This window comes from Rhodamnia argentea, chromosome 3, assembly GCF_020921035.1.
Source record: "Rhodamnia argentea isolate NSW1041297 chromosome 3, ASM2092103v1, whole genome shotgun sequence".
Classification (NCBI taxonomy): domain Eukaryota; kingdom Viridiplantae; phylum Streptophyta; class Magnoliopsida; order Myrtales; family Myrtaceae; genus Rhodamnia; species Rhodamnia argentea.
This window is the reverse complement of record NC_063152.1, coordinates 28,179,277-28,198,697: the sequence shown is the minus strand read 5'-3', so window position 1 is coordinate 28,198,697 and position 19,421 is coordinate 28,179,277. Positions and strand designations below refer to the sequence as shown.

General features: G+C 42.1%; 5 protein-coding genes and 1 non-coding gene across 7 annotated transcripts; 4 read left to right on the top strand and 2 right to left on the bottom strand.

The window, feature by feature from the left end:
* Window positions 1-1,593, top strand: LOC115753495 (WRKY transcription factor 22-like). 2 transcript variants are annotated; one of them, XM_030692120.2, is made up of 3 exons: window positions 1-531; window positions 632-742; window positions 871-1,593. In XM_030692120.2, exons 1-3 carry the CDS (start codon window positions 23-25, stop codon window positions 1,370-1,372), a joined length of 1,122 nt encoding a protein of 373 aa, XP_030547980.2. In that variant the 5' UTR covers window positions 1-22; the 3' UTR covers window positions 1,373-1,593. The 2 variants fall into 2 exon arrangements, with proteins under 2 accessions (XP_030547980.2, XP_030547979.2); XM_030692119.2 differs by having other exon boundaries at window positions 629-742.
* Window positions 1,594-2,045: 452 nt separating this feature from the next.
* Window positions 2,046-5,001, bottom strand: LOC115753512 (pentatricopeptide repeat-containing protein At5g28460-like). The gene has a single exon (XM_030692143.2). The coding sequence runs from the start codon at window positions 4,948-4,950 to the stop codon at window positions 2,656-2,658; it is 2,295 nt and encodes a 764-aa protein (XP_030548003.1). The 5' UTR covers window positions 4,951-5,001; the 3' UTR covers window positions 2,046-2,655.
* Window positions 5,002-6,107: 1,106 nt separating this feature from the next.
* LOC115753500 (probable WRKY transcription factor 24) lies at window positions 6,108-9,176 on the top strand. The gene is made up of 2 exons (XM_030692124.2): window positions 6,108-6,603; window positions 8,653-9,176. Exons 1-2 carry the CDS (start codon window positions 6,143-6,145, stop codon window positions 8,828-8,830), a joined length of 639 nt encoding a protein of 212 aa, XP_030547984.2. The 5' UTR covers window positions 6,108-6,142; the 3' UTR covers window positions 8,831-9,176.
* Window positions 9,177-11,328: 2,152 nt separating this feature from the next.
* On the top strand, window positions 11,329-12,179 carry LOC115753497 (late embryogenesis abundant protein At1g64065). The gene has a single exon (XM_030692122.2). It carries the CDS (start codon window positions 11,473-11,475, stop codon window positions 12,127-12,129), a length of 657 nt encoding a protein of 218 aa, XP_030547982.1. The 5' UTR covers window positions 11,329-11,472; the 3' UTR covers window positions 12,130-12,179.
* A 1,273-nt stretch (window positions 12,180-13,452) lies between these two features.
* On the top strand, window positions 13,453-13,606 carry LOC115753594. The gene has a single exon (XR_004016891.1). It is a non-coding gene; the product is annotated as a small nucleolar RNA snoR145 (small nucleolar RNA).
* Window positions 13,607-18,033: 4,427 nt separating this feature from the next.
* LOC115753498 (probable membrane-associated kinase regulator 6) lies at window positions 18,034-19,112 on the bottom strand. The gene has a single exon (XM_030692123.2). The coding sequence runs from the start codon at window positions 19,037-19,039 to the stop codon at window positions 18,419-18,421; it is 621 nt and encodes a 206-aa protein (XP_030547983.1). The 5' UTR covers window positions 19,040-19,112; the 3' UTR covers window positions 18,034-18,418.
* Window positions 19,113-19,421: the final 309 nt, after the last annotated feature.

Genomic DNA, 19,421 nt, shown 5'->3' with positions numbered 1-19,421 from the left:
TCTCTCTCTCTGACCCGTCTGTATGTCTCTCCCTTCATCTGCCCTAAGAAAGTCAGCGCCTTGTTCATTCCCTCTGGTAGTGGTTGCGGAATCCACGAAGCTTGTTGCTATGGAGGCAGACTGGGATCTACACGCGGTGGTCAGAAGCTTCACCGCCTCCTCCACCGCTGCTGCCGCCGCCGCCGCGGCTACAACGTCGACAGATCTTGCACCCCATGTTCCCGGGCCTTGCTCCTCTTTTGGAGTGGTGAAGAAAGATGAGGGCTTTGTCTCTCCGCCGGATCCTTATGAAGCGAGGCACAGCTCGCTTGCGGAGTTGCATGAACTGTACAAGCCCTTGTTCCCCAAGCCCCAGCCTCTCGTCTTTCAAAACGCTGCTGTTCCTGCTCCTCCTCCTTTCGGAGGAGTGGATGGTCGACCCGCGCTTAGACAACAACCTAATCCTGCTAACAATAATGGTTCTGCGGCTGCCTCCTCTTCTGGCTCCTGCATGACAGGCTCCCAGTCTCAAGCTTCTCGCTCCAAAAGAAGGTAACTTTGAAGGAATCCCACCATTAGGGTGATAACCTTTTGTCACAGCTCAGGTTTACACCGTGTTGAATGGTCTCACTTACTGTTTCAACAAAAGCAGGAAGAGCCAGCTAAAGAAGGTTTGCCATGTTCCAGCAGAGAGTCTGTCTTCTGATATCTGGGCTTGGCGTAAATATGGCCAAAAACCGATTAAGGGCTCTCCATATCCAAGGTAAATTCCCTAAGTCAGACCACCCAAAATCTGCTTTTACCTTCTGAGGTTCTTAATTTTTCTATGGATACTAACAAGGTGCAGTGCAGTCACTTATGCTTAGTCTTGGTTTATGCTCTGTGACACAGGGGATACTATAGATGCAGCAGCTCGAAAGGGTGTTTGGCCCGGAAACAAGTGGAGAGGAACAGATCCGACCCCGGAATGTTCATAGTCACATACACGGCGGAACACAACCACCCTGCACCTACCCACCGCAACTCGCTCGCAGGTTCCACGCGTCAAAAGCCCGCTCAGACCGACGCTGTCGAAGACCCCATCGCTGCAGCTGCTGCTGCCTCGACAAAACCTCCTTGTTCCTCACCAACTACCTCCATGGAGGACGACGTGGCAAAAACTCAGAGCACAAACACTGAAAGCAGAGAAGAAAAGGAGGGTAGCATGGCTGATGATGAAGAGGATGGGGAAGTTGGGCTATCTGATATGGCTCTGAGTGATGATTTCTTAGAGGGTTTGGAGGGATTGACAGGAGGTGGTGATGATGAGGATTGTTTCTTGGATCGTTTTCCGGCGAACTTTGGCCATTCCTGGACGGCTAACAATACAGCAGCCGCCACCGGGGGTAGCTGACCCAACTGGTCAAGCATATTGTTTTGCAGTCGAGTTGGAACTTTCTGGAACACCTACAATTCATCATCTTCTTTTCATCCATGTCGTAACAATTAGCATCCCTGTGCAGCTAAGCTTTATATATGTGTTCTTCTTCAATCTGTATAAAGATTTCACTAGGCAGGCGGAGAGAAGGAAAAGCTGCTCATCTCTCTGTATTAAGAGATCGACAATCCGGTAGCGCAATTAGAGACAGAAACATCGGTTTTAAGAACAGCCAATATGATACTTTAGCTCGTCCTTTTCAGGTTCTTTTGTTTTTGATTGATTTCCAAGAACTTAGGCTCCTTTTGTTTCGCGAAAAATAGATGAGTTGAATAACATTTCCCTGTAAATAATCACTTGAAATAATTAATCACTGAAAAATATTTTTATTATAATGACAAAAATCTTGGTCTAAGAATTTTCATGGATGAAAGAAAATATTTTTTGTTCATTCACTTTTTTAAGCGATATAGACAATCATTTTTAGAAAAATATTTTCTAAATTATCTATTTTTCACAAACCAAACGGAACCCCCTCAAAGGCATGTCTGACGGTGGTTAACCTTATGTCCTATATGCTAGATGATATTTCTCCCGGCTCCCACGGGTAATCTACGCTACTGACCATACTTCTCCCACCAGTAATCTACACTAATGACAATATTCAGTTTACATTGAAGTATACAACAACCACAATACATTGTTAACCCAACTAAGCACACACTAAAGTCCAAACAGATCACGTCAGGGTTTACAAAGTAAAGAGAATTCATATTTTGACCCCAAAAGAAAGAGAGCATTCATACTTATTGAAAGCCAAATGATATCGTAACCTAGCATCTTATGGACCATATAAGTCAGAAGAGAAGCAAAAGCTTCACATATCCACTTCATTCCACATGGTTATCAACGGAATCTCTTTCTTATTACCAATACAACTTATCATGCAAATTGTGGCGCGGGACAAGCAAAATTGGACAAAGCTTAGCAATAAATATTCCAGTATGATCACGGCGCAGGTAACTTCTTCGATTATCTTGAAACAAGGACTGTGGAATCTGATGGAAGATGAAGAAAGTACTTCCCAAGTATGAGGCCTTTGAGGCATCTCCTGGGTAACCTCGCGGGCACTCTTTTAAAGTCCAAAAGATCGTACACTCCTTGGACTCTGAATGAGTGGCTGGTTTCTACTGGCTATGGCCTACAGATCAGTAGAAGAAGATGCGCAAGAATCCTATCCTTCACTTGCTAAGTCTGCTTTAGGCAGTGAAAGCTGCAACTTCATAGCCCTGGACAAAACTCTTAAGTTTCCCTACTTCACCCACGGCTGAAAGCCATTCCATTAGAATCTCCATCGTTACATAATCAGGTTTACAAGCATGTTCATGCATTCTATCCATCACTTCAAACGCTTTCTTCAAGCAATTCGTCTGACGAAGGCCTCTGAACAACGCGTTGAACGTAGTGGTATTTGGCCTCACCCCTTTTTCCATCATATCATCCATTAACGAACAGGCACTGTCCACTTCGTCATTCCTGCACAGACATTCTATGAGAATGTTGTATATTACTGTGTTGGGTGGGATCTTTGACACGGAATTCATCTCCCTGAAAATTTTCATGGCTTCCTCAACATTGTTTTCCAGGCAGTATCCATGAATCAGTGCACCATATGATACAACAGTAGGAACGAGGCCTTGTTCAATCATCAGTCTCATCAACTTATTTGCAGTTGTAAGATTTCCAGTTTTTGCATTATACGATAACCAACAATTATAAGTGACAGCATCAGGCTTTACTCCAGAGCTCTCCATTTCTTTGACCATCTCATAAGCCTCCTCCAATTTATTTTTCCTGCAGAAACCACCAATCAGATTATTGTAGCACACGGCATCAAGTGAGAACCCAGCCGCCTTCAACTCTGTTGCAACAGAACTGGCATCATCCATTCTTCCAGCAGTGCATAATCCAGAGATCAATGTGTAGTAAGCAATTGAATCTGGGGAACATCCAGACCTAGAAATTTCCTGGAACAACTCCATGGCTTTCTCAAAATTGTTGGCATTGCAAAAAGCCTTGATCAGTGATGTATACGTCCTAACATTAGGACTCAAACCTCTTACTTTCATTTCTTTAAGAAACTCAACTGCGCTATTGACTCTCCCAAACTTGCACATACCATCAACCAAGGTATTAACAGTGACTACATTTGGTTGCACCCCTTCTTCACTCATCTGATCAAATAGCTGAAAAGCCTTATCGATCTCACAGCATTTACAGTACCCATCGATCAAGCAGTTGTAAGTAATGACATTAGGCATGCAGCCATCCTGCAATGTCATCTTTCTTAGTAGTTCTGCTGCTTCATCTAGCCTTCCTACTTTACAGAGTCCATCAATAAGACAATTATAAATGACTGCATCAGGTTCCCACGAGAACCCATCATCGTGCATGGTGCAGATCCTCTCAAACACCTCCAATGCATCATCAACTCTGCGAGATTTACACAGACTATTAATAAGTATTCCCAAGGTCACAACGTCGGGTTGAATACTAATTTCTTTCATCTTAATCATAAGCTCCCTCATCCTATTGAACTCGAGACGCTTCCCCAACTCAACCAAAATAACATTGCAGGGAGCGGCTTCAACAGGTCCACCTGATTGAATCACTCGCAGCAAAAGATCCCATGCTCTTCCAATCTCCCCATTCCTACAGAGCTTCTTAATTATATTCAAAAGTGCTATTGAGTCGGGAAAAACACCGAGTTCGAGAAGCTTCACGAAAATCCCATCAATCTCATCCTCATGGCCACCCCCATCTCCTTGCAGTCTCCTCAACAAGGCCGAGAAAAAAATCTTACGCGGAATGTCCGAGGCGGCAAATCTCGAATGTAGCTCGAGCATTTCGTCGAGCACCTTCAATGCACTCTCAAACCTCCCGTATCTAAACAGCATGCCAACAAACAATTCATAAAGGTGCCTGTCTCTCGCATTTCTGTCAATATCATCAAACACAGAAACCGCCTCATCAACCATTCCAGCCCTCCCAAAGAAGCTAACCAGGAGGGTCAACGCATTGATAGTCAAAGGAATGTCCCTTTGTTTCGACATCTTATAGAGCTCAAGCAGGGCCTTCTCCCAACCGGGTTCTCGGCTCGCTAGCTTGACGATGGACTGGAATGTGTGAGAGAGGAAAGCCGGCGCATCTTTCTGGGGCGAATGCGATTGAACGAAATCAAGGAACTTGAGGGCTTTGCCGGAGGCACCCAAGCCGAGGGTGATCTTGGAGAAGTGCGTAGGGACGGTAGTAGGAGAGTTGGAGAAGAGGAGGCGGTTGAGCTCGGCGGGGTCCCATGAATTCTCGGGGGCTTGAAGAAGGTCAAGCGCTTGGGTGACTATTGGGTCGTTGTGGGGTTGGTGCGACGGTCCAGGTTCAGGCTCTGCAGCAGGTTCGGGTTCATGGTCCGTGGAGAAGCAACGAAGGAAAGGAGAGAGGTCGACGGCGGGGTTTAAGAGGGGTTTAAGGGAATGGAGAGATCGGAACAGGCTCATTCCGGTGTTAGAGAGAGAGAGAGAGAGAGAGAGAGAGAGAAAGAGAAGCAGAAGGAAGGAAAGGTGTATGACAAAATGCAGTCGGGGAAGTTGCTCTAGTTGGCTGGGTTTCGTGTCTCTTCTTGAGAACTACGGGCCTTGGCCCAATGCATAGTTGAACTCCATTTGGATTCCATTCATGGGCCGAAAATTGACCTGAATAAAACTGAAAAAACAAATGTTTATCAGTGCGCTTTTGGTGTCGGCTAAAACAAATTTGGGGAGAAAAGTTAGCAATTTGCGTATATACTGTCGAAAAAAGTCGATAAGTTTATAAAAGTGCCGATAAGTTAGCAACAAGTTACTGAAAAATCGAGTGATCATTTATTTCTTTTATTGACATTTTTTCACGCTTACCGATTCATTTATAGATATACCGGCATGATGATAAGTAAAATCGTGGGCGTTGGTACCTACGGCGCATGAAAATAAATGAGCTAATTATCTTACACACCTAACTTAGATATAGATGACTATATGCCAAGAGTTCATTTTATAGTTCAAACTCGGTCAGTTATTATCAATTAAAGTATCTGAGCAAGGTTAAAGAAAAAGGTTAAACAGAGGATGTCCCATGAATGACATACATGTGTACGTGTAATTTCCCTCTTCCGAAAGCAAGAAAACCTAGTCAGCATCGAGGAAGCAAAGCGGTAATTAACCATTGCCCCTCCGTCGGTTGGCAAACAAAATTGCGACGTGCTTATTTCCGAGTCTCGAAGTCGTCCGAAACTCTCTCTCAAAAAGTCCTACGTTCACCTAAAACGACACCGTATGCATATGTTCTCGTACTCGTTCTTGTTCTTTTCTAACCCGAAGTCCTGGACCGACCAAGAATCTACCCGGGGATACATATTGAATACATCATGCCTTGACCATATCGACTCCATAAGGGCTCTTGAGTACGTCTTTCTCCTAAGCACGTAAAAGCGTCGGTTTGTTGAACAGAAGTTAGGTTGTTAGTTGGGCTCTTTCACCTCTTCTCTCAATACGCTGCGTATCAAGAGACTGTACTCTCTCTCTCAATGACTCTGTGGGATCGGTCCAACCTCTTTTCACCTTCCTCTGATCTTTTCAACCTTTAAAAGTATCTCCCACCACAAGCATTCAAGCCTTCCCTCTTTCTCAAACATTCTCTCCGTGGAGCCCTTCGATGGACAGCGCAGACGGCCCTCCACCACCACCCCCGGAATTGCTGCCGCCTCCCAACAGTCCCTACCTCTTCGCGCCACCGCCGTCGCTTCTGTCGTCCCCGCTGTTGCACCCGCTGATAGACACCTCAGCCTCGGCTCAAGCGTTGGCTCTTCCTTCATCTTCGTCTTCTTCGGATATCGATTGGGTTAGCCTCTTGTCTGGCCAGCTTGGCGGGCTTCGCGAGAATAAGCCGATGATGATGTCGATGGAGAATGCGCCGATGACCACGATGTTGCCTGAAAATGGGGGAGTAGAAGACAGGAGCGAGGGGGATCTTAAGAAGAAAGTGACGTGTAGGACAAGAAGGCCGACACAGCCTAGGATTGCGTTCCAAACAAGGAGTGCAGATGATATTCTTGACGACGGGTATCGCTGGAGGAAGTATGGACAGAAAGCCGTCAAGAACAGTGTTCATCCCAGGTATATTTTTCCACGTTAAAGGTTCATATGCAGGGAGTTCACAGATAATACACCAATAAGTACACGTCTTTCGAGTTTTAGCAACATATAAGAATCCTATAATTGAACTGGATTATTTTGGTAATTAGATGCTCTTGACTAAATGAGAAGTTTGCTATTTCATCAATTCCCTCCGTCGTCCTCCGATCATCGATGTCTTCCACCATGCGATAGGACGAAATTATAGCCAATGTTCAAAGAGATGAACTTAGGGTTTAGGACATTCTCAAGAAGAGGAGACTTGAATTTATTATCTCCTCATTTTCATGCAAACTGATTAATCATGGCCATGCATGGCCCCAATTTTGGGGTGATAGATACTTAAGAGATGAAATATTATATGATGAGGATTTGGTTGATGCCCAAGATGGTGAGCATGAGCATACATGAATTCGAAGAAAAGACAGATCCGGGACTGCTCCAAGAAATCACCATGGGAAAACCTTACACACAATCAATAGGGGGATGATGATTCTCTTCCCTTAGTGCCTCCACAAATCAAAAAAGCGGATGCACAGCAAGTGCCAAATTTCTTAATTATCGTTCTTAATAGGAATCAATGCATGGTTCGATAGATTAAGGCATCAAATAGCAGTATACAATGGGATAGAGAGTCTCCATCTTTATATGAGGAAACTAAGATAAGCAGCGTCATGAAGGTGAGAAGAAAGATACTTAAAATGAATCTAATTCTGTGGACTAAACGCTATGACAACATCGATGGCGGAAAAAACAAGAATTTATGTTTCCGAACCCCCCTGCTTATTAAATTGTTTCAAAAATAACAATAAATTAACAAAAATTTTAAACTTAAAAATGGCAACATTAACTGGAAATTAATTGAGGATGAAAGATAATTCATGTCCGGAAAAAATTAGGGGAAAGTGTTCGAGATACTCGAAATTTATACATGCATCTATGCACATGTATTCAATGATCCGGGGTTTCATAATATATGTATTATAAAGAAGCAAAAATTCTGAAAAGAATTTAGCCCTAATATTTTCAACTGTGAATATGATAAAATTCATGCTTGCCTTCATGAATAAACCACACATTTCATACACTTTGATCCTTCCTTTCAATGTATACTCATTTATTCTATATGTAAACTAAACCTATCTAGAGAAGGATTTCGGACTCAAACTTTTACCTAATTTTTCATGAAAGTTCATGTAAATTGTTAAGGCAAGATTTTTCACACTTTGCAGTGATTTATGTTAAATTATCCAAATTTTAGAAAAATTCAAATGCTTTTCTTCTAAAATAGGTAAAATCGTCCAATATTTTTTGTTTCTTAACTTATTTAGAACTTTTTTCATTACTATTTATTCCACATGGAATGTCTACGTGATATTTTGCTAGAATAGGAAACAAAGCTCATTGTAAAATGAAGGAAAACGTTATGGGTCGGGTAATGTCGTGGCTATGTTGATAATGTTGTGGCATCCTTCAGGAAATATATAGAACTTAACATAAATTGTATCATTCAATGGACCTAAATATAAACATATAAGTAGCTATTACACACGAAAAAACCTAGTTTCAAAATCTATTCTGTTGACTCCTCTAGAATGCTCGCTTGAGAGGGAGAGAGAGGAGCTGTCAATTAATATATTACGACTTGCAACTAGTGCCCAGGTACATTCGACAAAAGACCATCTTACTCATCTTAATTAGGTCTACAAATCGACTGAATATTGGTGCAATTAATCTCGAGAAGTATTCACGTAAGTATGGCTTATATCTATAATGAGTATACACGTGTCGAACCATGGAGTCTTAATCAAATGCTTAAGCAATGCACAATGTATGTGCAGAAGCCACTATCTATGATAAGAGGAAAGATACAGATCTATCGATCTGCTAAACTAGCTCTTTATATCTCTGTAAAGAAAGGTATTGAATGCATGCATGCTTGTATGGACATATGTATTGCTCTTGGCAATATGATCTTATTACTGTCCGAACTCTTACTTGTATTCTTAATACATGGAATGGGACGAGAAGGAGCTATTATCGGTGCACACATCACACATGCAACGTGAAGAAGCAGGTCCAAAGGCTGGCGAAGGACACGAGCATTGTGGTCACCACGTACGAAGGCATCCATAACCATCCCTGTGAAAAGCTAATGGAAACCCTAACTCCTCTCCTCAAGCAGATGCAGTTCTTGTCCAGATTTTAGCTTAGCCATCGAACTTGAGGATCACTTAACTATGTCAAAAACTTAATCACTTTTGTATCATTCGATAGATAATTATCTTGGGGTTCCATAGTGTACAGAACTAATCAAGTTCCTAGACACATACCGGCGTATACGAATGGCAGACTTCCTGTACATGGATAGCTTGTCAATAGCATCCCTATACATACTAGCTTTTCTTCTGCAAGAGATTGCAATTTGCTTTAATGGATGTGTTACGCACATATATTTTCTAAAGTCATATTGACTGAATTTATCGATTCATTATTACTTGAGGGGACATCATGAATATTCTTGAAATATGTTATATGTCCATCATTTTGAATAATCTTTTCCCAATTGCCACAGATGTAATAGACAATATCATAGTTATAGGTGCGATCTAGAGTAATTACTGAGCGTAATCAAAATTTCCATCGTCATTTTCTTGTATTTTTATAAAAATATACACGTGAGATTTAGGTCAATAATTCCCCAAGGGAGGAGATCAATTCAGATTATATGGAAGCCCACAGGGCCACAAGCCAAAATCAATCTAGTTTCGCTACCATTGATTACGAAAGCCATCCATCCTCTTATTGACTTTCGAAGGAGGAGGTAGGTGGCGGTTGGTTATAGGTACCCCTGAAGTCATTGTACTTATCATGAAGAAACCCACCTGCTATATTACGCATTTATGATTTACATTATGATCTAATTTCTGAATTTATCGACCTACACAAAATACGGGAAAATTACTCAAAAAGTCTTAAACCTATTGCATTTTTGTCAATTTAGCTCTAAACCTTTTAAGTTTATCAATTTAGTCCTAAACTTTTTTACTTTTTGCTAATTGAGTCCATTTGGCCAATTTTGATTGGAAATCGCTACGTGGACACCGATTGTCCTATGTGGTATGGTCGGTGCTGATGTGGATAATTTTTAAAAATATTCCAATATTTTGTTGAATTTTTTAATATTTTTTCCTCTTTTTTAAAAAAAAATTTACTGGATTTTTTTGTTCTCACCGACCGCGGCAAAGACGCGATGGTCTGGGTGAGACCACACTCACCTGCAGTCACAATGGTCGAGATCTTCACCCTCGAGCAGTGAGGCGTCCAGTGCTAATGGTCCAACAAATTGCACAAGGTGCTATGTAGAATTGTTTTAGGAAATAGAGTTATAGCCATAAGAGATCATTTGTAATCATGTTAGACACTACTCTTGTTCTTTAGCCATAAGAGATGATTTGCAATCATGTTAGACACTACTCTTGTTCTTTTATTCATATTATTGAAATCTTCCGTAAGGATGAGTTAGCTTAAGATTATTAATCACTTATTATCTCACCATTTGATCTATTAATTTATGATGATTAATGGGCCTCACATCGCGTGGACATGTGGGACGGTGACTATTTAGAGCACTAACTGAAAAGAACGATAAAGGAATTTGACGAAAAGCGATTCGTCCCACCTTTTATCACACCCCCCTCCTCTCGTGGCGCGAACTCTTGTTCAAGTTTATTGGTTTAGACATGATCGTTGCAGCAAAAATTTGCTTAGGTCAATGGCCAACAAGGACCGGCCATTTGTGACAGATTAGGTGTGATCATGTTAGATTATGTCGCTAATCTCCCGAAGCACTATTCTTGTTCTTGTGTGGAAATTTTCACCCCCCATTGATCTTGATCTGGCCCTTTTCCAGATGGGGACACACCTTTGTGCCTCCTTTTTGGCCGGAAATAAGAATACTTAATGGGAAAAAAAGGAATGTTTTTGCACCATTAGGAAAAAGGAGTACATTCAAAACTGCCCATCAATTAGCACGGTCGAGGGACAACTTCATTTGCACAATCAAATTTAAATGTTAAGAGACATGGATATGCACAATTGTATGTTTCAGATCATGTGGCGGGTCATCAATGCACATTTAAAAAAAAGGGAAATATTCAACAATTCAATCTCGATTTTTTTTTTCGGTCGAAACAATTCAATCTTGATTATTAGCTTTGTAAATAGCCTTAGTTTAATCACCAAAAAAAAATTAGCCTTAGTTTTTTCCAGAATTATTTACATACCAGAATAAGGTTAGAAATCATAATATGGTGGACAGAACTCGCACAATTTGATTACCGTTCTCCATGGTCTTCCTCAGTTCCGTTGACCCAGACTGCGTGGACACTGGGGAGTGTGTCTATTCAGACCTTCAGTCGAAGGCATCATTCGAAAGGCAAGAGACGGGGCCACCCATGAAGCCACAATTGACAAAAACTTGAACTTGTCCAACCATCTGATCATAATGAGATGCACTGTAATTGCGAGGACAATAACGTTCGGCTCTGATGCAATACGAAGAAGACTAAATGTTGGGAATATTATACTCCTAAAAATCACTTAAAATATAGAGAGATGAGGCCCGAAAAGTCAAAATTCAACAGCTTGAAAATCCGGGCTAAAGCAGCCCGAAGACCTAAATTATAATTATACCAACATTTTCGGGAAAATCCCTCGCAACCCACTCCGAATTCCCACTCATTATAAATATGAATGAAGCACCAACTGAAGATTCCATCCCGAGTTCACCCAACATTTCCTCGATAACCTTTGGAGTTTGCTGAGCATCTCCTTCAAAAATTTGAAGCCATGGTCGAGAGAGATCAAGTTTGGCCGCTAGCCCCGTCGGGTAGCCTCCGGAGCGACCAGGATGAAGCATCTGTGTTCGCCAAAAACGTCCGGAAGCAGAGATTCATCAAGTGCTGCGGTTGCATCATCGCCTTCATGCTCATCCTAGCGGTCGTCATCATCATCCTGGCGTTCACGGTGTTCCGGGTCAAGGAGCCCGTGATCAAGATGAACGAAGTCACCGTCACCAGGCTCGAGCTCGTCAACGGGACTGTCCCCAAGCCCGGGGTCAACATGTCGCTGATCGCGGACGTCTCCGTGAAGAACCCGAACGCGGCATCCTTCAAGTACAGCAACACCACGACCACCCTGTACTACCACGGCACGGTGGTGGGCGAGGCGCGGGGCCCGCCGGGCAAGTCGAGGGCCTGGAGGACGATGCGGATGAACATCTCGGTGGACATCATCACAGACTCGCTCCTGTCGAACCCGAACCTGAAAACTGACACGAAGCTCGGGCTGCTGCCGATGAGCAGCTACTCGCGGATCCCGGGGCGGGTGAACATGCTCAACATCGTCAAGAAGCACGTCATCGTGAAGATGAACTGCACCATGACTGTGAACATCTCTAGCCGGGCGATTCAGGAACAGAAGTGCAAAAGGCACGTCAAGCTCTAGAAGACATAATAATAAATCACTTTTTAATCTAAGTTTGTGTATGTGTAGCTAGATATTTTCTAATTCTACCTAGCTAAAGGTAGATTATTACTGGTGAGCTTCAACATCTCTTTTTTTCCAAATTTTTGTGGCATACGAATTCGGTTTTTTTTTGTGGGCAATTTCTTTGAGTTTCAGCAAGGTGGGCATGTATGTGTAATTAAAACACTGGTCTATTCACATGGGACCACGAATTGGTCCATTCATATGAGTGGGTTGACTTAAAAAGTCAATGGAAGAGATTTGAAGTTGCCAATAATAAATCTGAACTGAAGTGGAAGTCAGGAAAGGCAGGCAAACATGCCTCACGGGTCCGGATTGTCAGGAAGAAAGATGTGTGGAGTTTCTAGAAGAAAATTAAGTTTTTTTTCTAGAATTTTAATGTTTTTTATAATATGATTAAAAATGAATCGGGTTGGGTTGAGTATGGGTTATTAAATATAGATCAAAATGGGTTAGACGGGTTAACATGAGTTGGATCATACTTGATCCGATCCACCAATTTGACATCTCTGCTCAAAACCCGGTTCGTTATTCGGGATTTGACGTGCGACGGTCCATGGTGGACAGAAGGGAGAGCAGTGATCTTCCATGGGCCGGACAGGCCCATATCTATCCAAAAGCCCGAATCCAGATCCATATTCCAACAATCCCCTGCTGCTAAATTGTGTTTGATCCCATTACATGGTGTGCCCATCAACGGCTGCAATGAGTCAGACGCAACCCTCTCGCTGTGAGCTGTACTACTATATAATGAGCTAAGCGGGCGTGCCAATTTCTAGGTTTTGCTTTCGTCGTCGGCGCGATTGTCTTCGTCCTCATTCGCAGTTTTGCTACTCCTCTTCCCAGGTAGCTCGATTTTAATCTTCTTCTCGAATCTGTATTCGAATTTTATGGATGCGATGAAGAGAGATAGCGGAATGGAGATGAGTGATTGAGGAAATGGTTCGCGAATCAAATCCTTGAAATGATCCTCCGCTTCTGGTTCGTATTCGCTGAGCATCGTCGTCTTCTCCGATTCTCTGCACTTGCTCGTGATTCTGCAAAACGTTTTTAACTAATATCGACGATCTCGTCGGTCTTTGTGATCTCACCGAAGGACCTATGGAGGGAGCGATATCGTGAGACATGCGCTCTTCTCCAAGTTTGCCTTCGAACAGCGAACCTCTGAAGAACAGACGGTCGAACTGCTAACTTTTTCGGTAATGGCGGTTTCGGCTTCGTTTTTCGCAGTCTGATCTTCTTACATTTGGTTATTTCGTGTGAGCGAGATTTGAGTGTGTAGAGCGAAGGTCCCAGCGGAGAGGCGGGAGCTCTGTGAAGTGAGGCCTCTCTAACGATTGAACGAACATTCCCTTCGCAAAATTGATCGCCGAATCGTAGGATGCCTGAAACTCTCGCCATTTTCGGAGCATCTTGAACCCTCGGCCACATTCACGGCTTCCATTGAATTTGAATCGCTTCTTCTGCTTTTCGCCGCTCGAATTACTTCCTCTTCGAGAATTGTAAGTGTCAGGATTGTTATTGTGTTATTGTTAGCGAGTAGATAACCGTAATTTCAAGTAAATTTCTTAATTAGCTATTCATTTGTTATGAAAAGAAGTTGACATCACTACAAAAACAAATGTTAGCCACAGAGCTTTCCAATTCTTAAACTTGCTTATTGCCTATAATCAATATTTATCATTACGAAAGGTTATTGATCATTAAAAAAAAATTACCAATAGAAAGTAAAAAAGTTTTTTTTTTTTTTTTGGTAAGGGAAAGTAAAAAAGTTGGTGGCTATGATCATTAAAAAACTTGGAGTTGGAGCTGATCAGTGATCAGATGCATCACACTTTGCATTCCGTACGTGTCAAGTTTAGTCCAAGAAGTTACATCCTGATAAAACTTGCAGTTCGTGTGTTTCTGTATAAGAGAGTGAGAGTCATGTATATTATCCTCTTCAATCTCTCTCCTTGATTCGTTCAGAAGGGGCCCGCTCTACCTTTGGAACTTGATTTCTGGGGAAGAACATCCCTTCCTTTGCGTGTAGAGTGTTGCAGTTTCAAAACTTGTGAATCAAATCCAATGTGACTGCATAAGCGGTGTGCCCGAATGCCTAATCCACATATTTTCCTTCCTCGAAGACGAAGGTGGGATTCTGTGTTCTATCCAAAAGAGTCCATCAAGTCTGGACGATGAGTAAACATGTCAAAATAGATCATAGATTCATTTCTTGATCTATTTGATAAGTTGAGTTGTGATATGAGTTAGTTATTTTTTTTATAAATGGGTCATAAATTAATTTAGAATGGTGAAGTCCAAAATAATATGTGTGTTAAAATCGTTCACAACTTATTTAGACTCAACTTACCTCACTTGCTCTCACGTCGGTTTGGATATGAGTTTTCCTAGAGTTAGTCTAATATGAAAGTGTTCCGGCAATATGGGTTAGGTCAAATGTGTGTTGGGTCGAATTTGGATCGCTAGATTTATATTGTATGAAAATTGATCAAAATTAGTTAAATAGGTCAATTTAGATTGGATCATTTTTTATTTGCCCTACCTATTTGATGGGTCTACCCGATCGATCGTCTCTTTGTAAAGCCCAAATCAAAGAAATCTCTTTGGAAAGCCCAAATCAAAGAAATGCGCTCCTCTCCAAGTTTTGCCCAAAATATACAGTCAAGCTTTTTTTTTTTTTTTTTTAACTTTCATTCATTTGTGGGGGTTTCAGCTTAGAGGGGTTGAGAATATGCATATATTGCTAGTTCGGAGAACTTCAAATGATGGTGCTCGTGTTTGGGGTGTTCAGTGTTGCCTTGCGAGATGGAGAAGTTTGGAGGATCGATGACGCAAGTTGGAATTGGCAACCTCCATATCGACAGTTCTCGAGAAATCACAGATAACATGGTAGACGGCGACCAGTTAAGAGTGCATAGTTCAGTAACACATCTCTCAGGCTCCCAATACAGGACTGCGAATCTGGAAAGCTCGAAATCACTTTGTTTTTCGAGCACAAGAGCCAGATCCAGAGCAGGTGGTGGATGAAGCCGTTGCGATGCAGCGAAATCTCGATTGATGGCTTCCTGTGAAGAAGAAAACTCGAGATGTAGGAAGCTTTCGCCTCGATCAATGGCAGCCACCAGAGCCGGAAAGCTCAAAATAAAAATGGATGGAGCTTCCTTGGCGGGAACAAATGAAGGCGCCGTGGCTGGTGTCTGCCGTGATAGCTCTGGGAGATTAATTGAGGGATTCGCGAGGTCAATCGAGGCGTCTTCAGCAGCTCAGGTGGAGGTGCAAGCCATGGTGGAAATCCTAAAGTACTTCTCCACGCGAATTGAAGTCCCACTTGAACTAGAATCATCTGATAAGTGCATTGGCTTGCGGAGCACAGATCATTCGAAGTACAGGGCCTTATCACACAAGCCCATTCCCTTCTCGAGGCTTTCAAGGATATAAAGCTGGTCCATATAAACAGAGAATCCAATAGAGTTGCTGATTGGATTGTAAAGGCACAGTGTAAAAACCGATCGTCTCGAAATTGGGTGTTTAACCCCCCTACGGCCCTTTCGGAGCTTCTCTGTTCTGAAGCAAATCCAGTGTATCCGCAAACTTATTTCTAGTAATGAAAGCCTTGGTTTTTCGACTGAAAAAAGGAAAAAACAGGACTGCAAAGAACACATCTCAGCGCATCTCGACAGCGCCCTGGATCATAACTCCAAAGAAGACAATTATTGCCTACCCAGCGTCCACACGGTTCAGATTTTAGCGGTGTGAACATCTATATACGCCACTTGAAGAAAGAATTGCGTGGGATTCTGGATGGCTGGCCTTTGATGTAAGATATGTCAGCTACATTATTCCGCTTGTCTCAGCAGGCCCACCTGCATAATTGCACGTAAGTTTGCTATCAGCTATTTGTTGCCTTTAAATACCAAAAGTACACATTAAGTGACAAAAAAATTTCCGGGTCTGATGTCAATCGGAGAATGTCTGAAAATTCGATTCATACGACCTCAAAATTTGTTTATAGGGCTAACAATCCAACAGCCTCATACTGTAGGGACCCTAATGATTGAAACATGAACATATAGGGAGGGAACCCCCGTAATGCTACGCTCTCTATTAGCTAATCTTGTCTTTCCGGATTTTCCTCTTTTGTGGGGTTATGCATTCTTTGGTTGTACTTGTTCCTGTTGAATCCTTTGATTTGATGGGGTCTCCTACCTTGTTTCGCAATTCCTGGCTGGTCCAAGTTTTGACTTGCTCTAAGGGAAGGTGAGCGAATGAGTTATGCCACTCTCGGGACCGACCCGATTTAGGTCTCGGCAGTCCAACCGTTAGCAGGCCATCTTTCTTGAGCACTGGCACAATATTATAGAGCCGGATTGGATAAATGCTGTCGACGATGAGTTTCTATATGAACAGTTATTTTGACGAATTGGTATAGGATTTTACATAAGAAACCACTTGAATCTCGAGGTTATATTTGTGACATAGCTCGCATCTTCCAAAACCAAATCATATTCGAACCAGATTGTTCCTCATGAGTTGATAATGACGTGAATTTTGACTGTAATCTTTCGCGGATTCCAATATGCTGAACTTTCTTTCTCTCACTGCAATATTCACTGAGCTGAACCATGGTTGAACCCTTTCCAAGTTTCAAACTGCGAACTGCAGATTGCCTTTTAGAGGTCCCGATACGATAGGACAATCGATTGGCGGAGACAGATTGGGTACGGAGCCGGGTCATAAAAGGCGGCAGTTGGTCTTATTTCGTTCGCAAACTGAGCCCATCGAATACAGTAAATGTGCCTTAATTTAGTTGGCAACTGCTATTTCAATTTCTCAATGTCCATATGTGTGTCCTCTCCTTGCCAGTTTATTAAACTCGCCGCCCATCCAACAGCAAAGAAAATGACAGAAAACTCTGTGTAGTTTATAGTTCCCCTCGTTCGCATTGTCAACCCATCATTTTCTCTCATTTTGTTTCTATGTACGATGGCCTTCAGGTTCGTGATAACTAAAGGCCTTTATTCATTCTTTGGCCAAATGTACCATCGGACTTGCTGAATCACGCGATCTAGAATCGGTTCGCTCTAATGAATGAATGTTCAACGAATGTGAGGACATCAATGTGGGAAGAGCGTCTGGAAATCTGTTTCTTTTTCGGAATTGATGCTTTATGATCTCAATTAAGATGGAAAAGTTTTCTGATACTCAGTAGGCACGAGGCGAGAGAACATGCTCGGTTAATTTGCTTTGTTACATGTTGCCATGCATAGCAAAGAGTAGAAAGATGTTCCAGAGAGGTACGAGAGATGATCAAAAGAGTCTTAAGTCCATGCAAGAAGTTCCAGAGAGAGAGAGAGAGAGAGTGCACTGCTTTAGCACATGAGAACATCGTAGGTTTTGAGAAAACCACTGTTAATCCCCTCATCTTTCTGTTTCCTTGTGATTCTCTCTCTCTCTCTCTCTCTCTGCACATCAGTTTCAACATTGAAAAACTTCCTAGCTCATACATTGGCAAGCTTAATGAGATTGTCCTATATTATTCACAAGACAATCATGGGATTCATGGCTTGTTCTATAGCAGCAATAGGCAAGAAGGTTTACTACTGCAGACTTGAAAAGAAGGGTTCAAAATCAACCATACGTGGGACTACAAGACCACCTGCAAATTCGGATAGAACATAACCTAGAACCCAATTGTAAACCATAGAGTTTTCTAACCATTTAAGAAACTTTTATAACGAAAGGTTGCACATCAAGTTCGAGACGGCGCATTAGCTAACCATCTATTGCAAACACATAGTCGTATGAACTTCGTAAACAAAGGTAAGGATAGTCTTTTGGTAGAATAGCTCATTTGGAAAAATGGGAAGACAAGCTACATAACTTCATCATGCAAAAAAAAAGAAACAATACATGTAACTTTCAGCTGCTGACATTTTATTAGTAGTTCTTCACACTCTCTGTAGGAAGCTTCTCCTCTAATTAAAGAAGAATTCTCGCCAAAAACCAAAGCAGGAAGAAGACACCGAGGCTGGGACAAAGAGAAGCCTTCGCTGCTAGGCCTCTTTGCATTTCTGAAATTTTTCTGCAATCTTTTTCCAGTTTCCATCATATAATCCAACTTCCATCCTCTAGTCTTTACAAGCATGAAAAGCAACTGTTCGAGTAAGAAAGAAAAGTGGATCAAAGAATATTTGTTTTTTTGGTTGAGCGATCAAAGAAAGTCAAATTGTGACTTGCCGACCTTTTATGCAACTGTGCACCTTTTGCAGTGAAGGATTGCCTCATAAATTGAGCTCTCGGTGTCGTTCCAGTCACCTGTTACATAGGCTGAAGCTGAAGTTTGAGGTTGAGATGGTTGCGGTGAACAATTCCAGCTCCCAAGTTCCTGAAACCTCCTATCAACATCAGCTTTAGTGCTTTTTCTTCCGTATCCAGACTTGAAGCATGAGGGTCTAAGATAAGCAATACACCTCCGTAGAGCTTGCACTGATGATTTTCTCAATCTTGCAGGAGCAATCCAATGAACCCGAATGGCCGGGAAAATAGTCTTTCGAGCAAATGAATAGAGTGACCGGGTAGGACAGGTTTTCAAGGAACTGGATGCCTGAAAGTTCTGATTGTCCGCCTTACCAGCAAAGAAAGGTTTTATGATGCCATCGGCGAAGAGCTCATCGGCATGTAGAAGAGTAGGGGATAGCTGAGAGATGGAGACATTGAAATTGAAATTCTGGGATTTCTCTGGATAACTTTCAGATTCGACGAAAGAAGGTCGGAGAGGCTCATCGAGACCATCAAAGGAGGTCCTTACTCTAGGCAACCAGCTATACGAAAAACTATCGATTGCTAGAGGTTTTGTGCTTTCCATGGAACTTAGCAGCTATTGGCATACAGCGTGATGAGGAGAGCAAGCGTTTATATATGTCCTATTAGGATTGAAGGTCAGAGACAGCAGGAAAATGAAAAGAAATAAGGAAAACAAATAGGTGATTATTTTGTCTGAATGGCTTTTGTCATGCTTGATTCTCAGATGAATTTATTTGTCCGGGGTGGTTGTATGCATCATACAGTCCATCTCTCAGTATGCATAATGCCAAAAAACATGCGCGGATAGATATTGGACATTTTCATATGAGCTAACTTGATTCCTTGCAAATCAATATGTCTGTGAAATTGCCGGAAAGAGACTCCATATTCATCACGAAATGAGCAAATATAAGTACTCGGGGTCATCTAATTGAAGGCGCAAC